Source organism: Phragmites australis, chromosome 14, assembly GCF_958298935.1.
Source record: "Phragmites australis chromosome 14, lpPhrAust1.1, whole genome shotgun sequence".
NCBI lineage: Eukaryota > Viridiplantae > Streptophyta > Magnoliopsida > Poales > Poaceae > Phragmites > Phragmites australis.
Window position 1 is genome coordinate 22,656,623 of NC_084934.1, and position 21,110 is coordinate 22,677,732.

A 21,110-nucleotide genomic window follows, 5' to 3' on the forward strand; every position below is an offset into this window, starting at 1 on the left:
TTTCCAAATGGTAGCATAAAAGAGTCATATAGAAAACACAATATGTTCATACAAGTCAACCCAAGCGTGTCATACACGTAAAATAGAACGGTTTGTTACCAATCAGCTCAACTAATATATGCCATATTTTTGTCGAATAGAGTAATGGCCAATAGGCAACCCTCAATGTTAAGTTTGACTACGAACTAATTTAGTGTATAAACTTATTTTCAAAACGGTAAAGTAAAAGAGTCACACGGATAAAATAGAGCAAACAAACAAACCAATTCGAACATTGTGCACACAAAAATAGAACGATTTATTACCGGTTACTTAAAAAAACATGTGAGCTCAATTAAAAACGTCATATTCTGTTTGATACAATAGCGTGTAGCGCTCAAATAAATTTTTTTTGCTAGCAATAGATTCAACGTGCAAAGATGTTTTCCAAAAATATCCATTCTCAGGATATTACCATGTAACAAAATAAACCTCCCAGCCATAAAATTTGTTGGAAATGAGAGAAAAACCTCAAACTAATCTCCTTACCTATTTTTTCACCAGGTCAGCAAAGGGCAAACATATCATTCCACCCTCCTAATAACAAACCCCAACAAAAATCTGGCAAAAGGGAAAACTAATTTCCTACCCTGTTCACATTTTCCAGACTCCTTGTTTGTATTTCCTTTTCTGCCACAGTTTAAAATCCCCCCCTCCTCCTTCCTCCCTTAAAACCTCCTCCCTCTCCTCCGCCTTCCTCCACTCCACCCCACGCCACCCCTCCCCTCGCCGCCGCGGCGCCGGCTCCCGCGTGCCCTCCTCCCATGGCCAAGCTCCAGCCTTTACCCTCCCCGCTCGCCACGCTCCCCCTCCTGTGCCTCCTCGTGCTCGCCGCGCCGCCGCCCGCGCTCTCCCGCTCCGCTCCAGGAAACGCCGTCGACGGCAGCTCGATACACAAGCTCCTGAAGGATCACGGCCTCCCCGGTGGCCTGCTCCCGCGAGGCGTGGAGTCGTACACCATGGACGAGTCGAACGGGCTGCTGGAGGCGCGGCTGTCGGCGCCGTGCTACGCCAAATACGACGACGGCGAGCTGGCCTACTTCGACACCGTGGTTCGCGGCAACCTCAGCATGAGAGCGCTCCGCGGCGTGGAGGGTCTCGCCCAGGAGGAGCTCTTCGTATGGTTCCCCGTCAAGGGGATCCTCGTCGACGATAAGGAGGCCGGGGTCATTCAGTTCGACATCGGCTACGCGCACAAGAGGCTCTCCAGGTCGCTCTTCGAGGAGCCGCCGGACTGCAAGCCGTCGGCCGCCGCCGGGATGGGCGCCGTCGACGCCGCCAGGTGGAAGGACAGGCAAGGTCAGAATTTTTTCCCCGAGATGCCTCTCTACTGTTTCAGATTTGTTTCGGCATGGTTCCCTTCTCGATTTCTTAGGACCCTCGCCCTCTCTTGGCCGGCAGATAGACCATCTGGTTTCTCGGTGCTTGTTTCGACGTCTATTCGATGGAATTCTATCCCAAGGTCCCATCCATTCGCGTGAAGGGTTTTGGTCGAATTCATCAAGTCTAACATCAGATTTGATCTTCATTCTCTCCCCTGATTCGATTCTGAATCGGTGACAAATCTCAGCCCAATCGATGAGATGCAATTGCAAGCATTGGATTCTGAGAGCTGATTAGAGCAAAATTGTGATCTTGACGCAAAATTGTTCATCATTTGTTTCAAATAAATCGTCTTGGATCAGTGGACGCCAGTTAAAAGTTGAAGTATGCGGTTCTTTAGTCGATTCGGTGAGGAGGGGAGCTGGAAAGATTGAATTTTTATGTCGTCTTGGAGTTGGAAGCTTGTGGAGGAGCAATTCTTGGAGGGGGTGGGGGATCGATTAATGGCTTCAGTTGCAGCTGATTTTGGGGGCAATAACTCCGCAGGAAACTTGTTCATCTGGTGTTTTGCGAAATCAAAGCCATGGTTTTGGTAGTGGAATTCTGAGCCCTTCAGGAGCATTTATTATGAAAAAAATCTCTTATTTACCACGACTACTCTACAAACTTGAAAAAATTCCTTCTTTCTGCGACACAAGTGTTCGGATAGACTATGCTTTGTATGGTGGATTAGTTCTCAGTAAGAACGCAATATTTAGCGTGTTTGACCGGATCCGGTATCATCGGATTGCTTGCGCCTGTTTCTGCTCTTGGTCAGATCAGCTGGGTCATATAAAACAAACAACTTTGAGTTAGGTGGTTAGCTACAATTTGATAATTGTGATGATGTTAGTAGCAAGTTGCTGTATGCTCCCACAGGTGGCAACAAGTAGTAAGCATTAGAGCAAAGGTTTTTGCCTGATGCAGGCTTCTGCCTATCTATCAATCTCCATTAGGAATCCAATTTTTTTCCTTAAACCTTTTTCTGGTTGGTTACAGGCAGGGCTGTTATCTTTCCATGTTAGAATGTGTGTCTCATTTCATCACCTGTCCCTCAATGGCTTGTGGCTCGTGCTGTCTTTTCTCACCTTCTTTCCCTGCTGCTGCCGCCATTGGAACATGGAAAGCTGGTGCAGCAAACACAAGCACTGCAAGAACACACATCTCCATTGCTTTGAAAGGGTGGAACCATTGATGGTGTCAAGAGCTCACTTTGTTTCCCCCAATGGCTAAACTTTCACATGATTGATGTGAAGTTTGAACAGCACCACAAACCCCCAAAAGAAAAAAAAAAGAACTTTTTTGGTTCTTTCTACGGTTTCTCTGGGCAATGTTTTTTACTACTTTAATTACTTCTGGAGCCTGAAGCCAACGGCAGCAACAAGAGGTCCTAACAAAAGCTGCTTCTTTTTTTCAGGTGTTCCTGGCTTGAGGTTGAGGAGAAAGGTAGGAGATGGCCACCGACAGAACCAGAGGTGAGGAGTGAGAGATAGATTGTGTGCCTGAGAGACAAGAACACCGAGAATGCTGAGCGCCAGTTTTCCCCTTTGTAAAATGATCCTGTGGGTACTTTTGCAGTTCTTTTATCCTTTCTTTTCTTGCCTCCTCTCTTGTTCATGCACCAGTGTGATATTAAGCTTGTCAGTCATGTGTTACAAGCAAGAACAAGGAAAAAGGTTAGGCTGAGAAGCCAATTGGGGGGCTGGTCTGGTCTTTCAGATTCTCCTCCCAAGGGAGAAGAAATTCTCTTGTGAGCTGGTGGTGTGTGTGCCAGCTCAGCAGGGAGTGAGCTGGGCACAGTACAGCCTCCATGTGAGCTTGTGTTTGCTGGTAGTTGGTTGAGTGCTCCTTGTGCTTCTTCCTTCTCCGGCCCTGCTATGGATGAGTATATATATCTACTCCTACAATTATTCAGCTAGGTTAGGCCATAGAGCTAAATATTACAATATTAAGATTATATTCGGTAGAGTTTTAGTTTTAAGATTTATACATGATTTGGAATTCGTACAATAAAATAAAGTGATTTAAATATTTATTTTCAATCTAAAATAAGAATAAGATGTTTAAACTAAAAACACTTAATCTGTATACATCTCTGGCTCAAAGAATAGAATTTCTAGAGTTAAGATATGACTAGCTCTAATAATTCTTAAAGTTAGAGCTCTGCTAAATAGGCTATAAGATATAATTCCTTTCATGTCTCGGTCCCTCAGTGATGTGTTGTGCTAGTCTTGATGGGGGTATCTATCCTCCTTCCTCAAACCAACCAGTATCCCTTTCACTTGCAAAAAAGAAAGAATTCAGCAGGGGAAAGCTCTTCTTCAAGCCTCCAGCCAACGGGAAAGCAGCTACGATCGATGCGTATGGAACTGACGAAAATGATAAGGGGATCGCTGTATGGATGGAAAGGGATGCGGATTTTGTTTTGTTTTCCCTGTCCCCTCTCCCATGTTCTCCTCGCTTTTAATTTTGATTTCGATATGGGTCGAAAATATCACGTCCGGGTTGTTCGTATGGACGCGAGAAAATTGAATCGAAAAAGGCGGTCGCAGCATCACTTCTCTGACAAGTTAAGCACTAGAGGTTGTTCGTGTAATTCGTTTGCCAGATCTCTCTTTCGGTGCTTTTATTACCTGACCGTAGCCACGAAAAGGTAGTCCGGATTTAGTCCTAGCTCTGGAGCAGAACCTTCTGCCGGACATGTCAGCTTCAACCCAGTCAAATGAAAGAGCGTCAATGGCAGAAAAGGGTATGGGAAAATCCAGTGCCGGTGGGAGAAATCTACGTTGGATTACACATGCGCTCGGTATGACGTCGAGAAATCTATGCTCCCAGCCGGTTAATGCCGCGGGGCACAGAAAAAAGGTCTGTCTCGTTTGGAACGCGTGAATTTTGGAGAAAAGGAAAGTAACCTCGACCATAGTCTATAGTAGAACTACTTTGAAAACTTTGAGCTGCGCCGCGAATCCTGCCGGAGTTATTAGCAGGGCAAGAAGCAGCAGTCTAATCCGCCACCTGGTACCCAGAGGAACAGCAATCGAGCGCCATTCTTGGCGGCCTCTTATGGTCGGAACAAGGTTACCACATTTGCACCGTAGCAAAGGTCAGCAGCAGGTGCCTGGATGATGCGAACCCTGCTGCTTTACCCTTTTAATACGGCGGCGGCCTCCTACTGGCATGCGCGCTAAATAATTCTGCCGGCGCAGCGCATGATGGCGCCGCTAGGGGCCCCGGACCAAACACCAGCCCCGGTCCCCGGGACAGGCCTGGCCAGAGAGTCCTTGAGAAGGAGTAACGTAGGATAGGAATGCCAAAAAGAGCACGGACGGGACGAATGATTCAGATCTCCAGCGAGCCCTCCCTCCATCCGACGAGCTTTTTAACACCCATGCCTCCTTCTCCATCGTCTCCGGCGAGCAACAAATCATGCGCTCACCCCCCACCTCCACCCTCCTACTCTATCTCCGACGACATCCCCACCGCGGGATCTGCAACCACCGGTTAATTTGTCTCCATCAGGTTCCAACACCATCCAACCGGCAATCCTCCACCACCCATAACCAACGGCACCATAGCGCCTCGCCCACCCCCACCGCCGCTACCAGCAAGCCTATTTCCTCTGTCATCCTTATAAACTCAAGGAGCACTCCAGTGAACCCAACCCTAAACCCCTAACCCAAACCCCAAAACCCTAACCCAACGATTCGCGAATCACAGATGGGTGGAGCCCGAAGGGAAAAGCTCCAAAAGGCTCGACATCGCAGGGCACCACCGACCACATCAGAACAAAAACTAATGCCTACGTTGGGTGGCCTATCGTGCACTAACCACCACTTACGTTGCTTTCTCCAGCACATTTCAGAACAACTTGGACAGCACTAACCCCGAAGGATATTCCCGCCGCTCCTGGCTCAAGATGCACCAGCGAGAAGCGACAGAGGGTCTTCTCTGTATACTCGGCAATAGTCGTCAATAAATCTCGCTATCAATTTTCGTAACCATTAGTAGGGGAAATAGCTAGATATATTTACAATCATACATTAAAACTGCGACAAAGGACGGTTTTGAACTAAGGGTAAATACAGAAAGTTCACATCCAACTTTACAGGCAGAGTCCGGTAGAACTATCTGCGACATAGCAATTGAAATCACACAAAGCGCTCTAGCCCGGGAGGGCAAAGAAAGCCATGTTATTTTGTGAGGGTAGAGGAGGTCGGCCTCTTGGGTCTTATAAGTCCGGCCCTTGCTGGAAGAACTCGAGGTCTGGGTGAGTGCTCCCGCCCGGATGCCTTGAACGCCTACATGAACAGAGAAAGTATATTTAGTTTACATCACCTGTTCATCAGAGGTTCAGAGTTCAGACTTCGGATAGTGATTCCCCAATCAAATGGAGGTGCAGATGATCATTGACAGTTTGAACAGGATATTAGTGAAGCTTCCATGATGATGAAGAAGAATATGTAATATGTAATTATAATAGGCTATTATTAATCTAACATAGCATAGAATATAGGATAGCAACCCGCACACTAGGTAAAACATATCTGAAGAACCGTTTAGTTAATTAGTCATGGGTTTTACAGCTGCACCGAGTAGGCTATCTTGGAACTTATAAATTGGTAAGAATTTCAAGAAAATGATACCAATGATTAAACTTACCTAACAAAGCGAGATGGTTCAAACCCTGGAATGTCAGGCGGGCCGATGGGATCATAGCGACCACCAGGTGGAACACTCCTGTTTTCAAAATTCATTATTATTCAAAACTAATTAAAAATTATCTTATGAAATGAGTTCTGAAATCACAAATTTAGTGAAAAAAGAACAGAACATACCCAGGGCCACCCAATGAGGCAGGAAATGGATTAGAAGGAAACAAGCGTGGATCATTTGGACCTGTTGTGTCAAAATAAGGAGTAAGTCTGAGAGTAGAGATGAATAAACATAAAGAGAACATCTGGAAAGTGTTCAATAGACGTAACATTACCAACATGCATGCTGCCACCGCTCCCAATACCGCTGCAAATAAAACAAAACAGACACAGTTAACTACAAATGAATATACTAATTTCTCCATGTTTTACATAAACTTTCATGGTTAAAGACATACCTGTGAGGGTAGAATCCTGCACCAGGAGCAGGGTAGAGATCATCAGAACCAAGCGGGGCTATTGGAGGATAAACTAGGCTACACCACAATATACAAAATAAATAAATAAATAAATAATAAAAACTGATTAGCTACAGCCACAAGAAAGGACATCACTGCAACCGTGTATATGATAACTACTATAAATTGAATAAATATTTACTAGCACCACTAATGTATTTATTAAATACTTATTAGGCATTCTATGCATGTGTTAAGTGCAATGAATAACATTTGCTACTTTATGGTCCAATGGTGCATATGTACGAATTAGTAACTCAATACATTCAGAAGTTCCATCAATAGTCGCTCCATGCTTCCTACTTAACATTTTACAAATCAAGGTGATACATAGATATGTGGTAACCATATCAACAAATTATACAGTACATAAATGTTACAGTTCCAGTAAAAGATGTCATAGAATACAGTTTGTGGGGAAAAAGAAAGGCATGTAATAATTCCAGACGGATAGAAACATAAGAGCGTGCATGTTATTGTACAGTTTCAGTGTATCTAGGAACACAATATACCTTTAGAAGCCAATTATATCCAAGAACACCAGGACAAAAAAAACAATAGAACCAAACTTTGACAACAAATTACAAAAAATCATACAGAGGATCAATCAACCCAACCCACCACCTGAGCTGGAAGAAAAATAATAAACAATGCACATATGCAAAAGAAAATGAGAGAGGCAAATGTCTGAGATCATACCCTGAAGGTTCAATAGTTCTTGGACCTGGATACCCTGAAGATTCAGTAGTTCTTGGACCTGGATTTTCGGAGCTGAAAGATAAGTGTCTTATGTTAGAAAATTTCAAGAGACGAGACCAACTATAACACATAATAAAAAGTTGTTATTCAAGAAATACTTCAGCTTTCAATGATATATTTTCACAGAATTCCAGGCCTCGTAAATTTAGGAGAATCTTCAGATTAGACCAACTACTAGCCAACATTTTTCCATGTTCCAACAATTAATGATGTAAGATATTGACGCCAAAAAGACAAAAGAGCAGTAAGGTAGAATTTGCTCTACTGTATAGCCTAGAAGATGGATGGTGGGAGAGTATGGCCAAAATGCAACATAGCAATACCTGTGTATTGATGAACTGCTCTCAACATCAGAGTTCTTGGCAGCCATGGCACCAGCATCCTTCCCATCCAATTTGGACAACACATTTGAGTTCATAGTCTCAATGAGGCCTGCAAAATTCTTGTACATATCCCCGTAATTCTTGGGATGCTCTTCGGAGAAGAAATCTTTCACACTGCATATAAGGAATAACTGTCAACATTCGAGACCGTCAAACTGGAAGATTAACATGAGCCAGAAATAGTTCAACAAAATAGGGATAGAGATTTGGTAATTAAACAAGTATGATAGCAGATGTCTGTACATTTGTGCTAAGATTGGAGTAGATTATTTATTGTAACAAATCCGTATAAAAAATAGAGAATAGGTCATAATTACTCATTGCATCATATCTGTAGCCCTTTCAAAATAATTGAAGAGACTAGATTGTTCCATCTGTTACTACAGAGTGGGCGTACAAGCGACTGTTCAGCACGATTCATAGCTTATTATAGAAAATTAATACACTAAATCAAGAACAAAGTTGCACAAATAATATTTTCCAAGTAGAGGCTCAGTTGGTAGAGCCTCCAGTTGAGAGGCTGCCCACCCAAGCTCGAACCCAGGTGCTCGCAAAAAGTGGGTACATCCCTGAGAACTAGTTTCAGCGGGTTTCCTGGCCAACCAGGGTTCGGTACTCCCCTCCTTTAAGACGAAGTCAGGGGGATGTCTTCTCCCCATGGTTGAGTTTTTTTTACTAAAAATGTTGTCAATTACTTTAACACGCCTAGGAGTAAAATTGCACAGACCATGCTTCTGGTTGATATAAGTAAAAAACATGACATGGTGGTTCCATAACTATATGTAGCATAATGCTGCTATTCATTAGCAATGCATAACTATATGCTATGCCAGTAAAGCAAATCCCCCTGAAAGCAAAGAATGGTGCAATACAAATTTAGTTGCATCCTTGCAGGATTTAAACATACTTGATCTGGATATTGTATGGGCCCTTATCTTGTGCCTTGAGATCCAGGACATCAATCGCAAGTAAGTCACCGATCACCAGACATTTCACTAATACCCGTTTCTTCTTGCCCTTCTCCTCCTTGCTATACAAAAAGGCGTAGCAGTTCTCCATGTTGTTCCAACCATCGATCCCCACCTCCTCCTCACCTGAAATTAAGTACATTGTACAATACAAATATACTGATAAAATCAAAACTGTTGGTCGAATTACCACCTTAAATCAGAGAAATTTAAGCGGACAGCACTAAATACTCAAGATCCAATTCCACTCCACCACCGGCCTAGCGCCTAGCGCATTTTAAAACACTGATTATGCTTGCATTATCCCTCTACTTATCTAAGCCTAAACCCGACATCTCCTTCATTGCCAACCATGACACCTGCTCGCTTGCCAAGGCCCCTGCCACCAACGAATCATTCTTGGTACCACTTGGAGACCCCACACACAAGCAACAATACTAAATTGATCTTGGCTTGATCATCGGTTGGAGACTTGGAGGTGTGAATGTAAATTCAAGGTTTAGGAAGCTATTTGCGTTTGCTGAAATAGATGAACATGTCGAGTTTAGGACTTGTAATAATCGTTTATTTGAGATCAGTTTCTTAAAGCATGGGAACCCGGCTAGAACTTAGAATTTTTTTTTGCATCACCACCAGAGTAGACTACATTGAGTTCATTGAAAGAAACTGAATCAATGACATATAATTGCTAGAAATTTTCTGTAAGTGGTGTCCCATTCGATTTTGACACAAATTTTAAGAAGTAAATCACGCATCAAGCAGCACAATTCTTAGAAGTTGAAAGCCTTACACAATAAACTCCAAAATCTATACCAGGCCGTACAACTTGTACAACCATTAGCTATCCAAACCCTCAAAGGACTTCGGCCTAAAAGGAACGGGAAATGTGAACCCTAAATTTGGGGAGAGCGACGGCTAATCAACATACCACGGTATGCCCATATTAAAAGGACAGCCGCGCCTGTGGCTCCCTAGGGCTACTAGGGCTAGAGAGGGAGAGTGGGGAGCGCACCTGAGGGCGGGGGATCAGTGATCGCGGCGGGGCCGACGGCGCAGAGCGAGTACCCGGCGGCGAGGAAGGCGGCGTGGGCGGCGAAGGTGACGCCGTCGTGGGCGCCGCGGAGGGCCGGGCGCGCCGCCCGCACGACCGCCATCGCCGTGGCGTCGGTCACCATCGTCCCGCTGCGGTGCGGTGGTCGGGGGCGGCAAAGGATTTTGACCTCGGAAAGCGGAGTCGGGGAGAGGCGGTCGGGGAGGGGCTCGGGGCTCGGGGCTCTGGGGGTTTCCGGAGAGGGTCTTGAGCAGTCGAGTGCCTGTGCACTTCCCCTGCTTCCTTTGCTCTTCCACAAACTGCCACAGGATTTCTTCTTTAGAAACTCAGAACATCAGACTATCGTAAGCACATACTCATACAACACATACTATTGATATAATAAAATAACCACAGACACCGTATGATCAATTGGTACAATATCACCTACTAAATGAAAATTTTACCTTAATAAAAGATATAAAAAATAAATCTGATCATGGAGGTTATTGATAAGACAATTATACGGGAGACTATGATAAACCAAACTCAAGGAAACCGGAGGTCACAAGGAGTGGTTCCGAGAGAAAAAGGAGAAAAGGAAGATAAAAAAAAAGTATAAATGAGGATTCTCATTTGAACTAAAAGGGGTTAGCTAAGAGCATCTTCAATCGAGTCATCTTCCCACCCCTATCCTATATTTAAGAGAAAAACGATGAAAATTGGTTTTCAACCGACCCCTATCCGGCTCCCTTTATTTGAGGAGCCCTTAAATCTCCTCTCTCATTCCCTACATCTAAGGGCTCCTCATCCGGTCCCTCACCCGCGCCGCCACACTGCCCCACGCCTGCCTGCCCGCGCTTCCCTGTACCCGCTCGCTCGCCCACGCTGTGCCGTCGCTCCCTCACCCGCTCGCCCGTGCCGTGGAGGCGTGGAGAGAGGGATCTCGAGGAGAGGGAGGTCGGGGAGAGAGAAGGAGCGGGGAGAGAGAGGGAGCTCTGGCCAGCGTCGGGAGAGAGGCTCTGGAGAGAGAGGGAGAGAGGGGAGAGAGAGGAGAGAGAGTTACCAGATATTAATAAAATAGAGGTGATTCGAATATAGGGGGTCAAATATGAGGGGCCGGTTGGAACGCGCTGAGAAGTAGGGGATGCAATCTGGATGAGGAGCCACTAAATAAAAGGAATAGGGGGTCAAATATGAGTAGTCGGTTGGAGATGCTCTAAGGTAGTAAGGAGAAAGCGGATCAAGGATTACATTATGCAGGAGAGGTTGGACATTATTAGTATCCAGGAAACTGTGAAGAAGGACTTCACAACAAAAGCACTTAATGAAATTGCTGGTACAGAGAAGTTTTCTTGGTGTGTCTTGCCTGTCCAGGGTCATTCTAGGGGATTCTGATGGGAGTTGTGAGGAATTGACTAAATAGTATTTCAATTAATCATCAGGACAATCATTTGCTTAATTATGACCACAATTATTAACTGGAATACAATCCATAATCCCGATATTTGTTTTATGCCCAAAATCGAAACATATGTCTTTCCAACATATAACATGGTAACAAAGTTTAAGAAAGAGCGAGTAATTAAATTATATTACAAGTTCTTAAGCGTTTAACTATTTACACAATTTATAACCAAAAAAAAAGTTAGGAGGATAAAAAATAGATCACCTCCTAACCAAAACTAGAAACTACGCAGTAAAAGATTAACAACTATGAACCAACAAAAACTAGGTGAAATCATATGCTTTTAGGCTCCACCCAAAAGCCTCGCCTCACGAGTAATTTGAACTACTTATTTTCGCTACCTACATTGGTGAGCGTGAAATAGCTAAACACGAGCTCCTCCTTACCAGTAGAACCTGAAAGAGCAATGTGAGTACGAAGGTACTCGCAAGACTTAATATATAATGGGTACATATAAATAACCCGACTTCAAAAAGAATGCACTTGAGGTATTAGCAAGGAATCGACCATATGGTTAAGTAACTTTCATATACGAAATGCAACTTGAAATACAAATGTGAGCATCTATACATAACTATAGGTACCATTCTATCCTATAATCACCACAAGGACATATGTAATTGGGACCATAATAAGCATATCTATAAATAGAACTATCTCAACCATAACCCAACATGTCATGCTACACCACCCCACATTCGTGACTCTAAGATCAATGTGAATGGATAGAAGCATACTCATGATCGAGAGTGTGGCAATTCAAATTGATTTTACACCTTGTAGGGGGTATAATTTTACCCACACGACCCGGGTCTATCTTCTTGACCCTCGAGATAACTTTTCTCATACCCAGAACTACCCACTTGTACATATCCCTATGGCACCAGGGTTACCGCGAGCGTGTCTCGAACACCTCCAGCTCCCCGCCACCTTGCTCATAGGGCCGCAATGCAAGCGCCAGCACGACGTATGATATCAGCTCATTCATCCATTATCCGAATATGTGGTTTTACAGAAAGTGTTAAAGCCAATAACACCGATGGATGGTGGTTAAACAATGCAAACAGTGTATGGCATCCAAGCTCCTCTCCCGACCTACCCCTAGCACCGCCTATATCTTGCCTCATCCTCACATCTCATACAACCCACATAATTGTCATTGTGTTTGTAAACAATAAGTAAGCACTAAACTCGCAAACAACCGTTGAACCATTGCTCAACTTTTACCGAGGACATATGCATTGCTAAGCATTTCGAATAACTCTTAAGTTAGACACCAACAATATTATCAAGGGTATAAGGATATGGATCATCAATAACTCAAGGTAGAGGTAATGCAAATCAACATAGGATCTAAACCCGACAATAAACCCACTACTCATGCAAACATATATAAAGTGTAATTTATCAAGTAATACAATACAAGATCCAAAGTAGTAGGTTGAGTATGCTTAGATGCTTGTCTTGCTACTCTGGCGGTTGCCTGATACTCTCCGCGCAACACTCACAGAACTCCGGTAGATTGGTGTCGCCTTCACTCGCTAGTACACATAGCCTTGCATGGCTGACAGTCAGACCGATGTGGAGGTGGCGGTCTGACCATTGGCCTGCAAAAGGTTTTGGCACTTGGCGGTCAGACCGACGGTATGTCGGCGCTCAGACCTTCGTCTGGCAGTCAGACTGGCCAGACTGGCCCTAGTGGTGGTTTTGACTGCGAGACCTTGCTGGCGCCACTTTGCAAGGCTGCTAGTGAAGGCTTCGGTTAAACTTTCGATCACGAAGGGTATCAAAATGCTCTATGAGACTAGTGGAGTGCTTATAAAATGATTTGGACAATATTCACCGAGCTAAACTCAAAATACCACATGGATAAGCCCTAGGGTAGGGTTCAGCTTGGATCTAAATGGAATAGGGGTCGATTAGAACTTGGGAACGATGGGAAAATGGTAGGGGATGTCTCACCTTAGTGTAGGGAAGCCTTCTATTGAAAGGGATCACTCAGGAGAAGCTCCAATTTGGAGATCGGGCTCCGAGGTGGTTTGAGGCTTGAGGTGGAAAAAACGCTCATAAGAACTCCTCCGATGAAGAGGATGAAGGAAGTTCCCTCCGTCGATCTCTGGTCATCGTGGATGTCAAGATGATCTCTCCCTCTCTCTTGATTATGCCGACGGTTAGACCGCCAACCAACGGTCAGACCGCGAGCCTAGGGCAGTTAGACCGCCTGAGAATAGAAAGTTTTGGGTCTAAATGCCTCTAGCGGTCAGACCGCTAGGAGTATGTTCTCCCGGTTTGAAAGGTTTCTAAGTGCAATCCTTTAGGACCAAACTTTCATTCAACCTGGTGATAACTGTAGGCATGTGAGATGCTCCAATTATGCAACATTACAATTATATTTACAAGTTCTCAGAAAGTTTAGGATACTTGAAGCGGATTTTATCCTCACGCTCCTAAGTTACTTCATCCTCGGTGTGGTTGCTCTATTGGATTTTGATGAACTTAATAGAGTGTCATTGAGTCTTGCATTCCGCTTCATCCAAGATTCGAATTGGTCGCTTGCAATACGAGAGATCCAGTTGCAATTCTTGATTTGCAACTTCAATGACTTTGGTTGGAACTCAAAAGCATTTCTTCAGTTACGAGGCATGAAATACATTATGGATAGCGGAGAGGGATGGAGGTAGGTCCAATTGATAGGCCACTTCTCCACACCGAGCAATGATTTGGAAAGGTCCTACATATCAGGGTGCTAGCTTCCCTCTGACTTGAAAGCGTTGAACCTCTTTGAGAGGAGAAATCTTGAGATAGACAAAGTCCACAATATCAAACATAAGTTCTCATCAACAGCAGTCTGCATAGCTCTTATGTCAGGACTGAGCCGTGAAGAGACACTTGCGAATAGCTAAAACATGCTCTTTTGTCTCTTTGACCAAATCCAAGCCTAGAAAAGCTCTTTTGCTGGATTTCAGGCCCGGATTTGGACCAATGTAACATCGTTTAGCATCTTTGGCCATAGAGAGCTTCAAACGACGATATTTCAATGCTCAACTAATAATTATTGTTGTAGAAGAACTCGGCGAATGCCAAGCAAATTCCCCACTTCTTCCTATATGTGAGAGCATAAGCTCGCAACATATCTTCTAGAACCTAATTCACCCTCTCGGTTTGACCATCGGTTTGAGGATGGTAGGCAGTGCTATGAAAGAGCTCAGTTTCAATGGCTTCATGAAGGCTCTTCCAGAAATGAGAAGTGAACTGAGTGACTCGATCAGAAATGATCTTCTTTAGATCTCCATGAAGACAAACAATCCGAGTGACATACAACTTGGCATAATCCTTGGCACTGTATCAAGTCTTTACCGGGAGGAAATGCGCTGACTTTGTGAATCGGTCCATAGTGACCCAAAACGAGTCATAACCTTGAGATGTCTTCAACAACCTGGTAATGAAAAATCCATATCGATCCCCTCCTAATTCCAAGAGGGAATAGGCAATGGTTGCAGTGTACCGCATGGCTTAAGATGCTCAGCCTTTACTCTTCGGTAGACGTCACACTCGACAACATATCGAGCGATTTCTCGCTTCATACGAGTTTACCAGAATCTCGACTTGAGGTCTTGGTACATCTTGGTATTCCTCGGGTGAACAGACACAAAAGAATCATGTGCTTCATCCAGAATCTTCTTCCTTAGTGCCTCAACCTTCGGAACAACTAGTCTCTTTTCAAACCATAGGATCCTCTGATCATCCTTAGAAAAACAGGCAACCTTGTCCTCCTTCATTTTATCCTGAATTCGAGCCATGCCCTTGTCATCCTTTTGAGCTTCTTTGATCTCATCCAGGAGGGTGGATTTGATCTCCAAGTTTTCAAAGAACCCCTCTGGGACCATTTCGAGTCTAAGCCTTCGGAATTAATCATGAAATGTGATATTTCCAAGCTTGATCATAAGACAATTGCATCGAGCCTTTCGACTCAGTGCATCGGTGACCACATTCGCCTTGCCAGAATGATAATGAGCTTTTAGCTCATAGTCTTTGATTAACTCGAGCCATCTTCTCTGTCTCAGGTTCAGATTAGCTTGAGTGAAGATATATTTGAGACTTTTGTGGTTTGTATAGATATGACATAGATTTTCTAGCAGATAGTGGTGCCAAATCTCCAAAGAGTGCATAACTACCGCAAGCTCTAAGCCCCTGTTTGTTTCAGCTTCGGATTCTGGCTTTCAGCTTTTATAATCCGAAGCTGAAACAAACAGGCAGCTTTTGTTTATAGCTTTTTAAAATCTGCTGGTTGGATTGTAAGAATCTGAGAAGTTGGTTTTCCTTAGCTTTTGATAGATTGTGAAAGTCCATTTTACTAAACTGTCCATTAAATTTTTTTAGAATCTACAGTCTAAAAGCTTTTCACAATCCAGCTTTTCACAATCCAGCTTTTCACAATCCAGCTTTTTACAATCCAGCTTTTATAAGCTGCTTTTCAGAATCTCTAGCTGAAACAAACAGGCTCTAAGTCATGGGTTAGGTAGTTCTCCTCATGACGCTTCAACTGGCATGAGGCATAAGCGACAATCTGACCTTCTTGCATGAGGACACATCTAATGCCTATGTAGGAAGCGTCGCAATAAATATCGAAACCCTTGTCAACTTTAGCCTGAGCAAGAACATGAGTGATCATGAGCAGTTTCTTCAAAATTTGGAAAGCTGACTCACATTTACTCGACCACTAGAATACACTTCCTTGCTTCAATAGCTCAGTCATTAGCTTGGCAATTTTGGAGAAGTTCTCGATAAACCATCGGTAATAACCCGTAAGTCCGAGAAAACTCTGGATGTCGGTAACATTCTTTGGTTGAACCCAATTAAAAACTTCTTGCACCTTGCTCGGCTGAACGACAACACTATTCTCGGATAAAACATGCCCCAAAAAAGTGACTTCTTTGAGCCAAGACTCGCACTTGTTGAACTTGACATAAAGTTAGTAATCCTGAAGTCAGCCAAGAACAACTTGGAGATGCTCAGAATGTTCTGCTTCAGTCTTGGAGTATATAAGAATATCATTGATGAAAACCACGACAAACATATCAAGTTCCTCCATAAAGATTGTGTTCATCAAGTACATGAAGAACGCTAGTGCATTAGTCAATCCGAAGGACATGACAGTGAACTCATAAAGCTCGTAACATGTAGAGAAAGCCGTCTTTGGAATATCCTCCGGTCAGACCTTTATTTGGTGATAACTCAATCAGATTATCAATCCAAGGAATCGAATACTTATTCTTGATGGTGACCTCATTCAATGAACGGTAATCAACACATCCGAAGAGTTTCGTCCTTTTTCTTCACAAAGAGCATCGGACATCCTCATGGTGAGGATCTCGGGGCGGATGAAACCCTTTGAGAGCAACTCCTGAAGCTGCTTCTTCAACTCTGCCAATTCATTTGGAGGCTTCTTATAAGACCTCTTCAAAATCGAGATCGTACCGGGCAAAAGATCAATAGAGAATTCTACTGCTTAGTCGGGTGGTATTCCTAACAGTTCTTCTGGGAAGACGTGAGGAAACTCACAGACCACAGGAATATTCAGGAGATCCATGGCTGTGACAACCTTCAGGGCATACAAGTGGAGACCACCCTCTCTAAGGTGAAGAGAAATCCTCATACCACTTGGATTCTTAGAGAAATCACCCTCTTGGCGCAATCAATACGGGCACTATATTGGGTTAATCAATTCATTCCTAATATGGCATCCACTCCTTTAGTATCTAGGAGGATTAAATTTGCCGAGAATAAAACTCCCTCAATGAGTATTTTGGCCTTAGTAACAATCCGATTAGTTTGTAACTTAGCACTAGGCGTTTCAATACGAAAAGCAATAGGTAGAGTCTCGATGACTATATTGTTACTCAAAATATAACCCTCCTTGATGAATAAATGAGATGCACCCGAATAGAAAATAACAACTGCAAGGGGAGAATTCACAAGTAGCGTACCAACTAGCACGTTGTCGTCCTCTCGAGCTTTGTCGGTGGTGACGTAGTTTACTCGACCACACTTGGGAACGTGCGCCGTCTTGGCAGCTTGAGGAAGGGTTTGAGTTAACAGTGACGGCCTGGGTAGTATGGCTCCCGACTTCAAGAAATAGCAATCCCGCGTATAGTGACCGACACAGCCACAATTGTAACATGGACCACCAGGGCCACTTGTCACACTCCCCTGGGAGCCGGCGGGTCTTGGAAACTATCCTTATGGAGCAAAGAAAGATGGGTGTCGCACTATCCACATTGGCCATGGAGCAGTCGAAGCTGACATGTGAGATGGAGGAGGTTGACTCTCCATCCGCGTACGTTGAGAGCTCCCGTCCATGGAAGGTGACAGGAACCTCTTGCGCTTTTTCTCCTTCTGGTGGTTCTTTAGCTTGAACTCAACCATGAGGGAGGTGCTCACTAGCTTTTTGAAGTCGGCGAACTCATGAGCCGATAAGCGATCTTGCATCTTGGAAGAGAGACCGTTCACAAAGCAGTATTGCTTTCGCTCATCGGTGTTGACCTCTTTCGGCGCATACTGTGTAAGGTGGTTGAACACATGCACATACTCCATCACTGACTTGCCTCCCTACTGGAGGTCCATAAACTCCCGCCTTTTGATCTTCATAATCTCCTTGGGAATATGATAATCACGGAAAGCCTAGCGAAACTCCACCCAAGACACTCGATGGTTGGCGGCGTGCATAGCTAGAAAGTTGGACCACCATACGCCAGCAACACCCTGAAGCTGATTGGCGGCAAAGAGAGACTTCTCATGGTCCTCACACCAGAGAAGTGCAAGCTTCTGCTCCATGGTTAAGAGCCAGCGGTCAGTATCAAGTGGATCCTTAGCTCGTGTGAAGGTCGGCGGCTGAGTCCTAAGGAAATCTAAGAAGTTGTCCTGGCGTCCGGCTCTACCTCCTCTGTGAGGGGTCGTGTTACGCATGAGAGATTCGAGGAGAGCCATCTAAGCTTGACGGTTTTGTTCAATTTGCATTAAGGCATCTGTCATACTTGACGATGGAGGTGGTACATGATTGTTCTCATTGGAACCCTCAGGAAGATCTCCCAAATTTTGACGGGTTCTCATCCTATTAGAGACGGTAGAAAGAAAAATGGTGAAAGGTTAAACTCCGACTTGATGGAAATGGCACCGATTGAACCAAGGCAAATTATGCACACTAGAGCATCGTAATATAAGGAGAATGCATGATAAAAATGTAGTGCAACATATGCGAGAATGTAGCCTAGCTCACCCTCCCAACGTTTTCTGCGCAATGCCAGTAGTCAGACTACCGCCTGGTAGTCAAACCGCTACATGCCTGATGGTCAGACCGCTGGGAATCTTACACCAGCAGCAGTTTTGCCGCTGCTTTCTACACACGATGAGCTTCTCAACAGCGGAAATGACTCGATTCTTATCTACACGTTTCTTTCTCGAGCATTCCTCTCCGCAACAAACATTAAGATCACAGGCATTCATACATACCACGACTACCAATTATCACCCTTCGCGCTACTCCTTCTTTCTCGCATGAATGCTACTTGTGCATCTCACCGCACAGCGATATTTCATACGTTGTTACCAACGTATTCACTTCCTGTATCACCGCCTTACGGGGCACCCTATGTAATTGGCACATGGTAGACGACCATAACTATCATCATATGGTGGATGTTCATACATTATTGCTAACATATTCGCTTCTCGTACCATTGTCGTATGAGATACACCAGGCTCCTGCCTCGCACTAGTTGAGCCCCTGATATTAACTGCCATCGGGATACGTTCCTTACCCCTTTCGTCGATGCAACAAGATCCATAAATACATCACCATGCAGAAATAAATACTCAATGCTGCAAACAACCATTCATTATACTTAGGAGCATAATATAGCAAGTTTATCCATATTAGCATGAAGAGGTAAAAAGAAACTTTAGTGGGTTGCTTTAGTGGATTTGACACCTTCCTAATCCACGTCTTAAGTGTTTTTAGGCTACTTCATTAAACTGAGTTTTGATGTCACGTTGTGAGGAACCGACCAAATAGTATTTCAATTAATCATCAGAATGATCATTTGCTTAACTACGACCACGATGATTAACTGGAATACCATTCCGGTAGTCCCATCATGTGTTTTGTGCCTAAGATCTGAACACATGTCTCTCCAACATATAACATCATAATAAAGCTTAAAAAAGAGCAAGTAATTAAATTATATTACAAGTTCTTAAGCATTTAATTATTTACATAATTTACAACAAAAAGAAGCTATGAGGATAAAGAACAGATCACTTCCTAACCAAAACTAGAAACTACACAATGGAAGATTAACAACTATGAACCAACAAAAGCTAGATGAAGCCATATGTCCTTAGGCTCCACCCAAAATCCTCACCCCACGATTAGTTTGCACTACTCATTCCCGCCTCCTACATCAGTGGGTTTGAAGTAGCCAAACATGAGCTCCTCCTCACTAGCAGAACTTGAAAGAGCAGCATGAGTACGAAGGTACTCGCAAGACTTAATCCATAATGGGTATATATAAATAACCTGACTCCAAAAAGAATGCATTAAGGTATTAGCAAGGAATCGACCACATAGTTAAGTAACTTTCATAAGCGAAATGCAACTTGACATACACATATGAGCATCTATACATAACCACAAGTACCATTCTATCACATAATCACCATAAGGACATATGTAACTCGAACCATAATAAGCATATCTATAAATAGAACCATCTCAACCATAACTCAACATGTCATACCACACCACCCCACATTCATGACTCTAGGACCAATGCAGATGGATAGAAGCATGCTCATGACTGAGAGCATGGTAATTCGAATTAATTTTACACCCTACAGGGGGTACAACTTTACCCACACGACCCGGGTCCATCCTCTTGGCCCCTGAGACAACCTTTCTCATACCCAGAACTACCCACTTGTACATGCCCCTAAGGCACCAGGGTTACCGCGAGCGTGTCCTGGACACCTCCAACTCACCGCCACCTCACTTCTCCTTTATTTTTCTTACGTGTCATAGGGCCACAATGCAAGTGTCAACATGGCATATGAAACTCAGCTCATTCGTCCATTATCCAAATATGTGGTTTTACAAAAAGTGCTAAAGCCAACGACACCGATGAACGATGGTTAAACGATGCAAACAGTCTATGACATCCGAGATCTTCTCCTGACCTACCTCTAGCACCGCCCACATCTCGTCTCATCCTCACATCTCATACAACCCACATCATTGTCATTGTGTTTGTAAACAATAAGTAAGCCCTAAACTCGCAAACAACAGTTGAACCATTGCTCGACTTCTATCGAGGACCTATGCATTGTTAAGCATTTCGAATAACTTTTAAGTTAGACATCAACAATGTTATCAAGGGTAAAAGGATATGGATCATCAATAATTCAAGGTAGAGGTAATGCAAATCAACATAAGTCCTACCCATCTAAACCCGACAATGAACCCATTACTCATGCAAACATACATAAAGCGTAATTTATCAAGTTATATAATAGAGATCCAAAGTAGTAGGTTGAGTATGCTTATATGCTTGCCTTACTGCTCTAGCGGTTGCTTGGTACTCCCGGCGCAACACTCACAGAATTCTGATAGATTGACGTCGCCTTCATACGCTAGGATCGTCGTCATAACACACTCTAAACGAATCAAGAATGCATTGCATAAACAAACAAAAGGTAAAAAAAAGTGTGCATATGATGCATGCTTGAATAATAGTAGAGCACTATGGTTCAAAAATATTTGTAAAAGACCACCAAATGATTAGGGTTTCTAAGTTTGAAACCTCAGACAAGGTAACCTAAGTACACATAGCCTTGCATGACTGGCGGTCAGACCGACATGAAGGTGGTGGTCTGACTA

The 21,110-nt window shown here is 43.8% G+C and overlaps 3 protein-coding genes across 5 annotated transcripts in view; 2 read left to right on the forward strand and 1 right to left on the reverse strand.

Annotated features, from left to right (window-relative positions):
* The first annotated feature begins 684 nt into the window (after positions 1-684).
* LOC133891159 (uncharacterized) lies at positions 685-3,095 on the forward strand. Of its 2 annotated transcripts, none has more exons than XM_062331881.1 (2): positions 685-1,338; positions 1,441-2,698. In XM_062331881.1, exons 1-2 carry the CDS (start codon positions 804-806, stop codon positions 1,518-1,520), a joined length of 615 nt encoding a protein of 204 aa, XP_062187865.1. In that variant the 5' UTR covers positions 685-803; the 3' UTR covers positions 1,521-2,698. The 2 variants fall into 2 exon arrangements, with proteins under 2 accessions (XP_062187865.1, XP_062187866.1); XM_062331882.1 differs by lacking the exon at positions 1,441-2,698 and adding an exon at positions 2,819-3,095 and having other exon boundaries at positions 695-1,338.
* Positions 3,096-5,370: 2,275 nt separating this feature from the next.
* On the reverse strand, positions 5,371-10,066 carry LOC133891638 (probable proteasome inhibitor). 2 transcript variants are annotated; one of them, XM_062332370.1, is made up of 9 exons: positions 9,694-10,066; positions 8,621-8,807; positions 7,654-7,827; positions 7,271-7,342; positions 6,512-6,589; positions 6,389-6,420; positions 6,237-6,297; positions 6,061-6,138; positions 5,371-5,699 (listed from the first exon to the last, which is right to left on the reverse strand). In XM_062332370.1, the coding sequence occupies exons 1-9, from the start codon at positions 9,854-9,856 to the stop codon at positions 5,630-5,632; spliced, it is 915 nt and encodes a 304-aa protein (XP_062188354.1). In that variant the 5' UTR covers positions 9,857-10,066; the 3' UTR covers positions 5,371-5,629. The 2 variants fall into 2 exon arrangements, with proteins under 2 accessions (XP_062188354.1, XP_062188355.1); XM_062332371.1 differs by having other exon boundaries at positions 7,271-7,339; positions 9,694-10,017.
* Positions 10,067-14,641: 4,575 nt separating this feature from the next.
* The window catches only part of LOC133890435 (probable V-type proton ATPase subunit H), a 58,894-nt gene continuing 52,425 nt past the window's right edge, over positions 14,642-21,110 (forward strand). The window contains exon 1 of the mRNA XM_062330805.1: positions 14,642-14,648. The gene's annotated coding sequence lies outside the window, so the exon portion shown is untranslated. The remainder of the gene's footprint in view (positions 14,649-21,110) is intronic.

Bases quoted from the DNA above. Each gene is read 5' to 3' on its own strand.
- LOC133891159 (XM_062331881.1), top strand. From the start codon at position 804: ATGGCCAAGCTCCAGCCTTTACCCTCCCCGCTCGCCACGCTCCCCCTC. The intron at 1,339-1,440 runs GTCAGAATTTTT...CTTGGCCGGCAG, and splicing joins CAGGTGGAAGGACAGGCAAG to ATAGACCATCTGGTTTCTCG.
- LOC133891638 (XM_062332370.1), bottom strand. From the start codon at position 9,856: ATGGTGACCGACGCCACGGCGATGGCGGTCGTGCGGGCGGCGCGCCCG. The intron at 8,808-9,693 runs GTGCGCTCCCCA...ACTTAATTTCAG, and splicing joins CACTGATCCCCCGCCCTCAG to GTGAGGAGGAGGTGGGGATC. The intron at 6,298-6,388 runs GTAATGTTACGT...TTGACACAACAG, and splicing joins CGGTGGCAGCATGCATGTTG to GTCCAAATGATCCACGCTTG.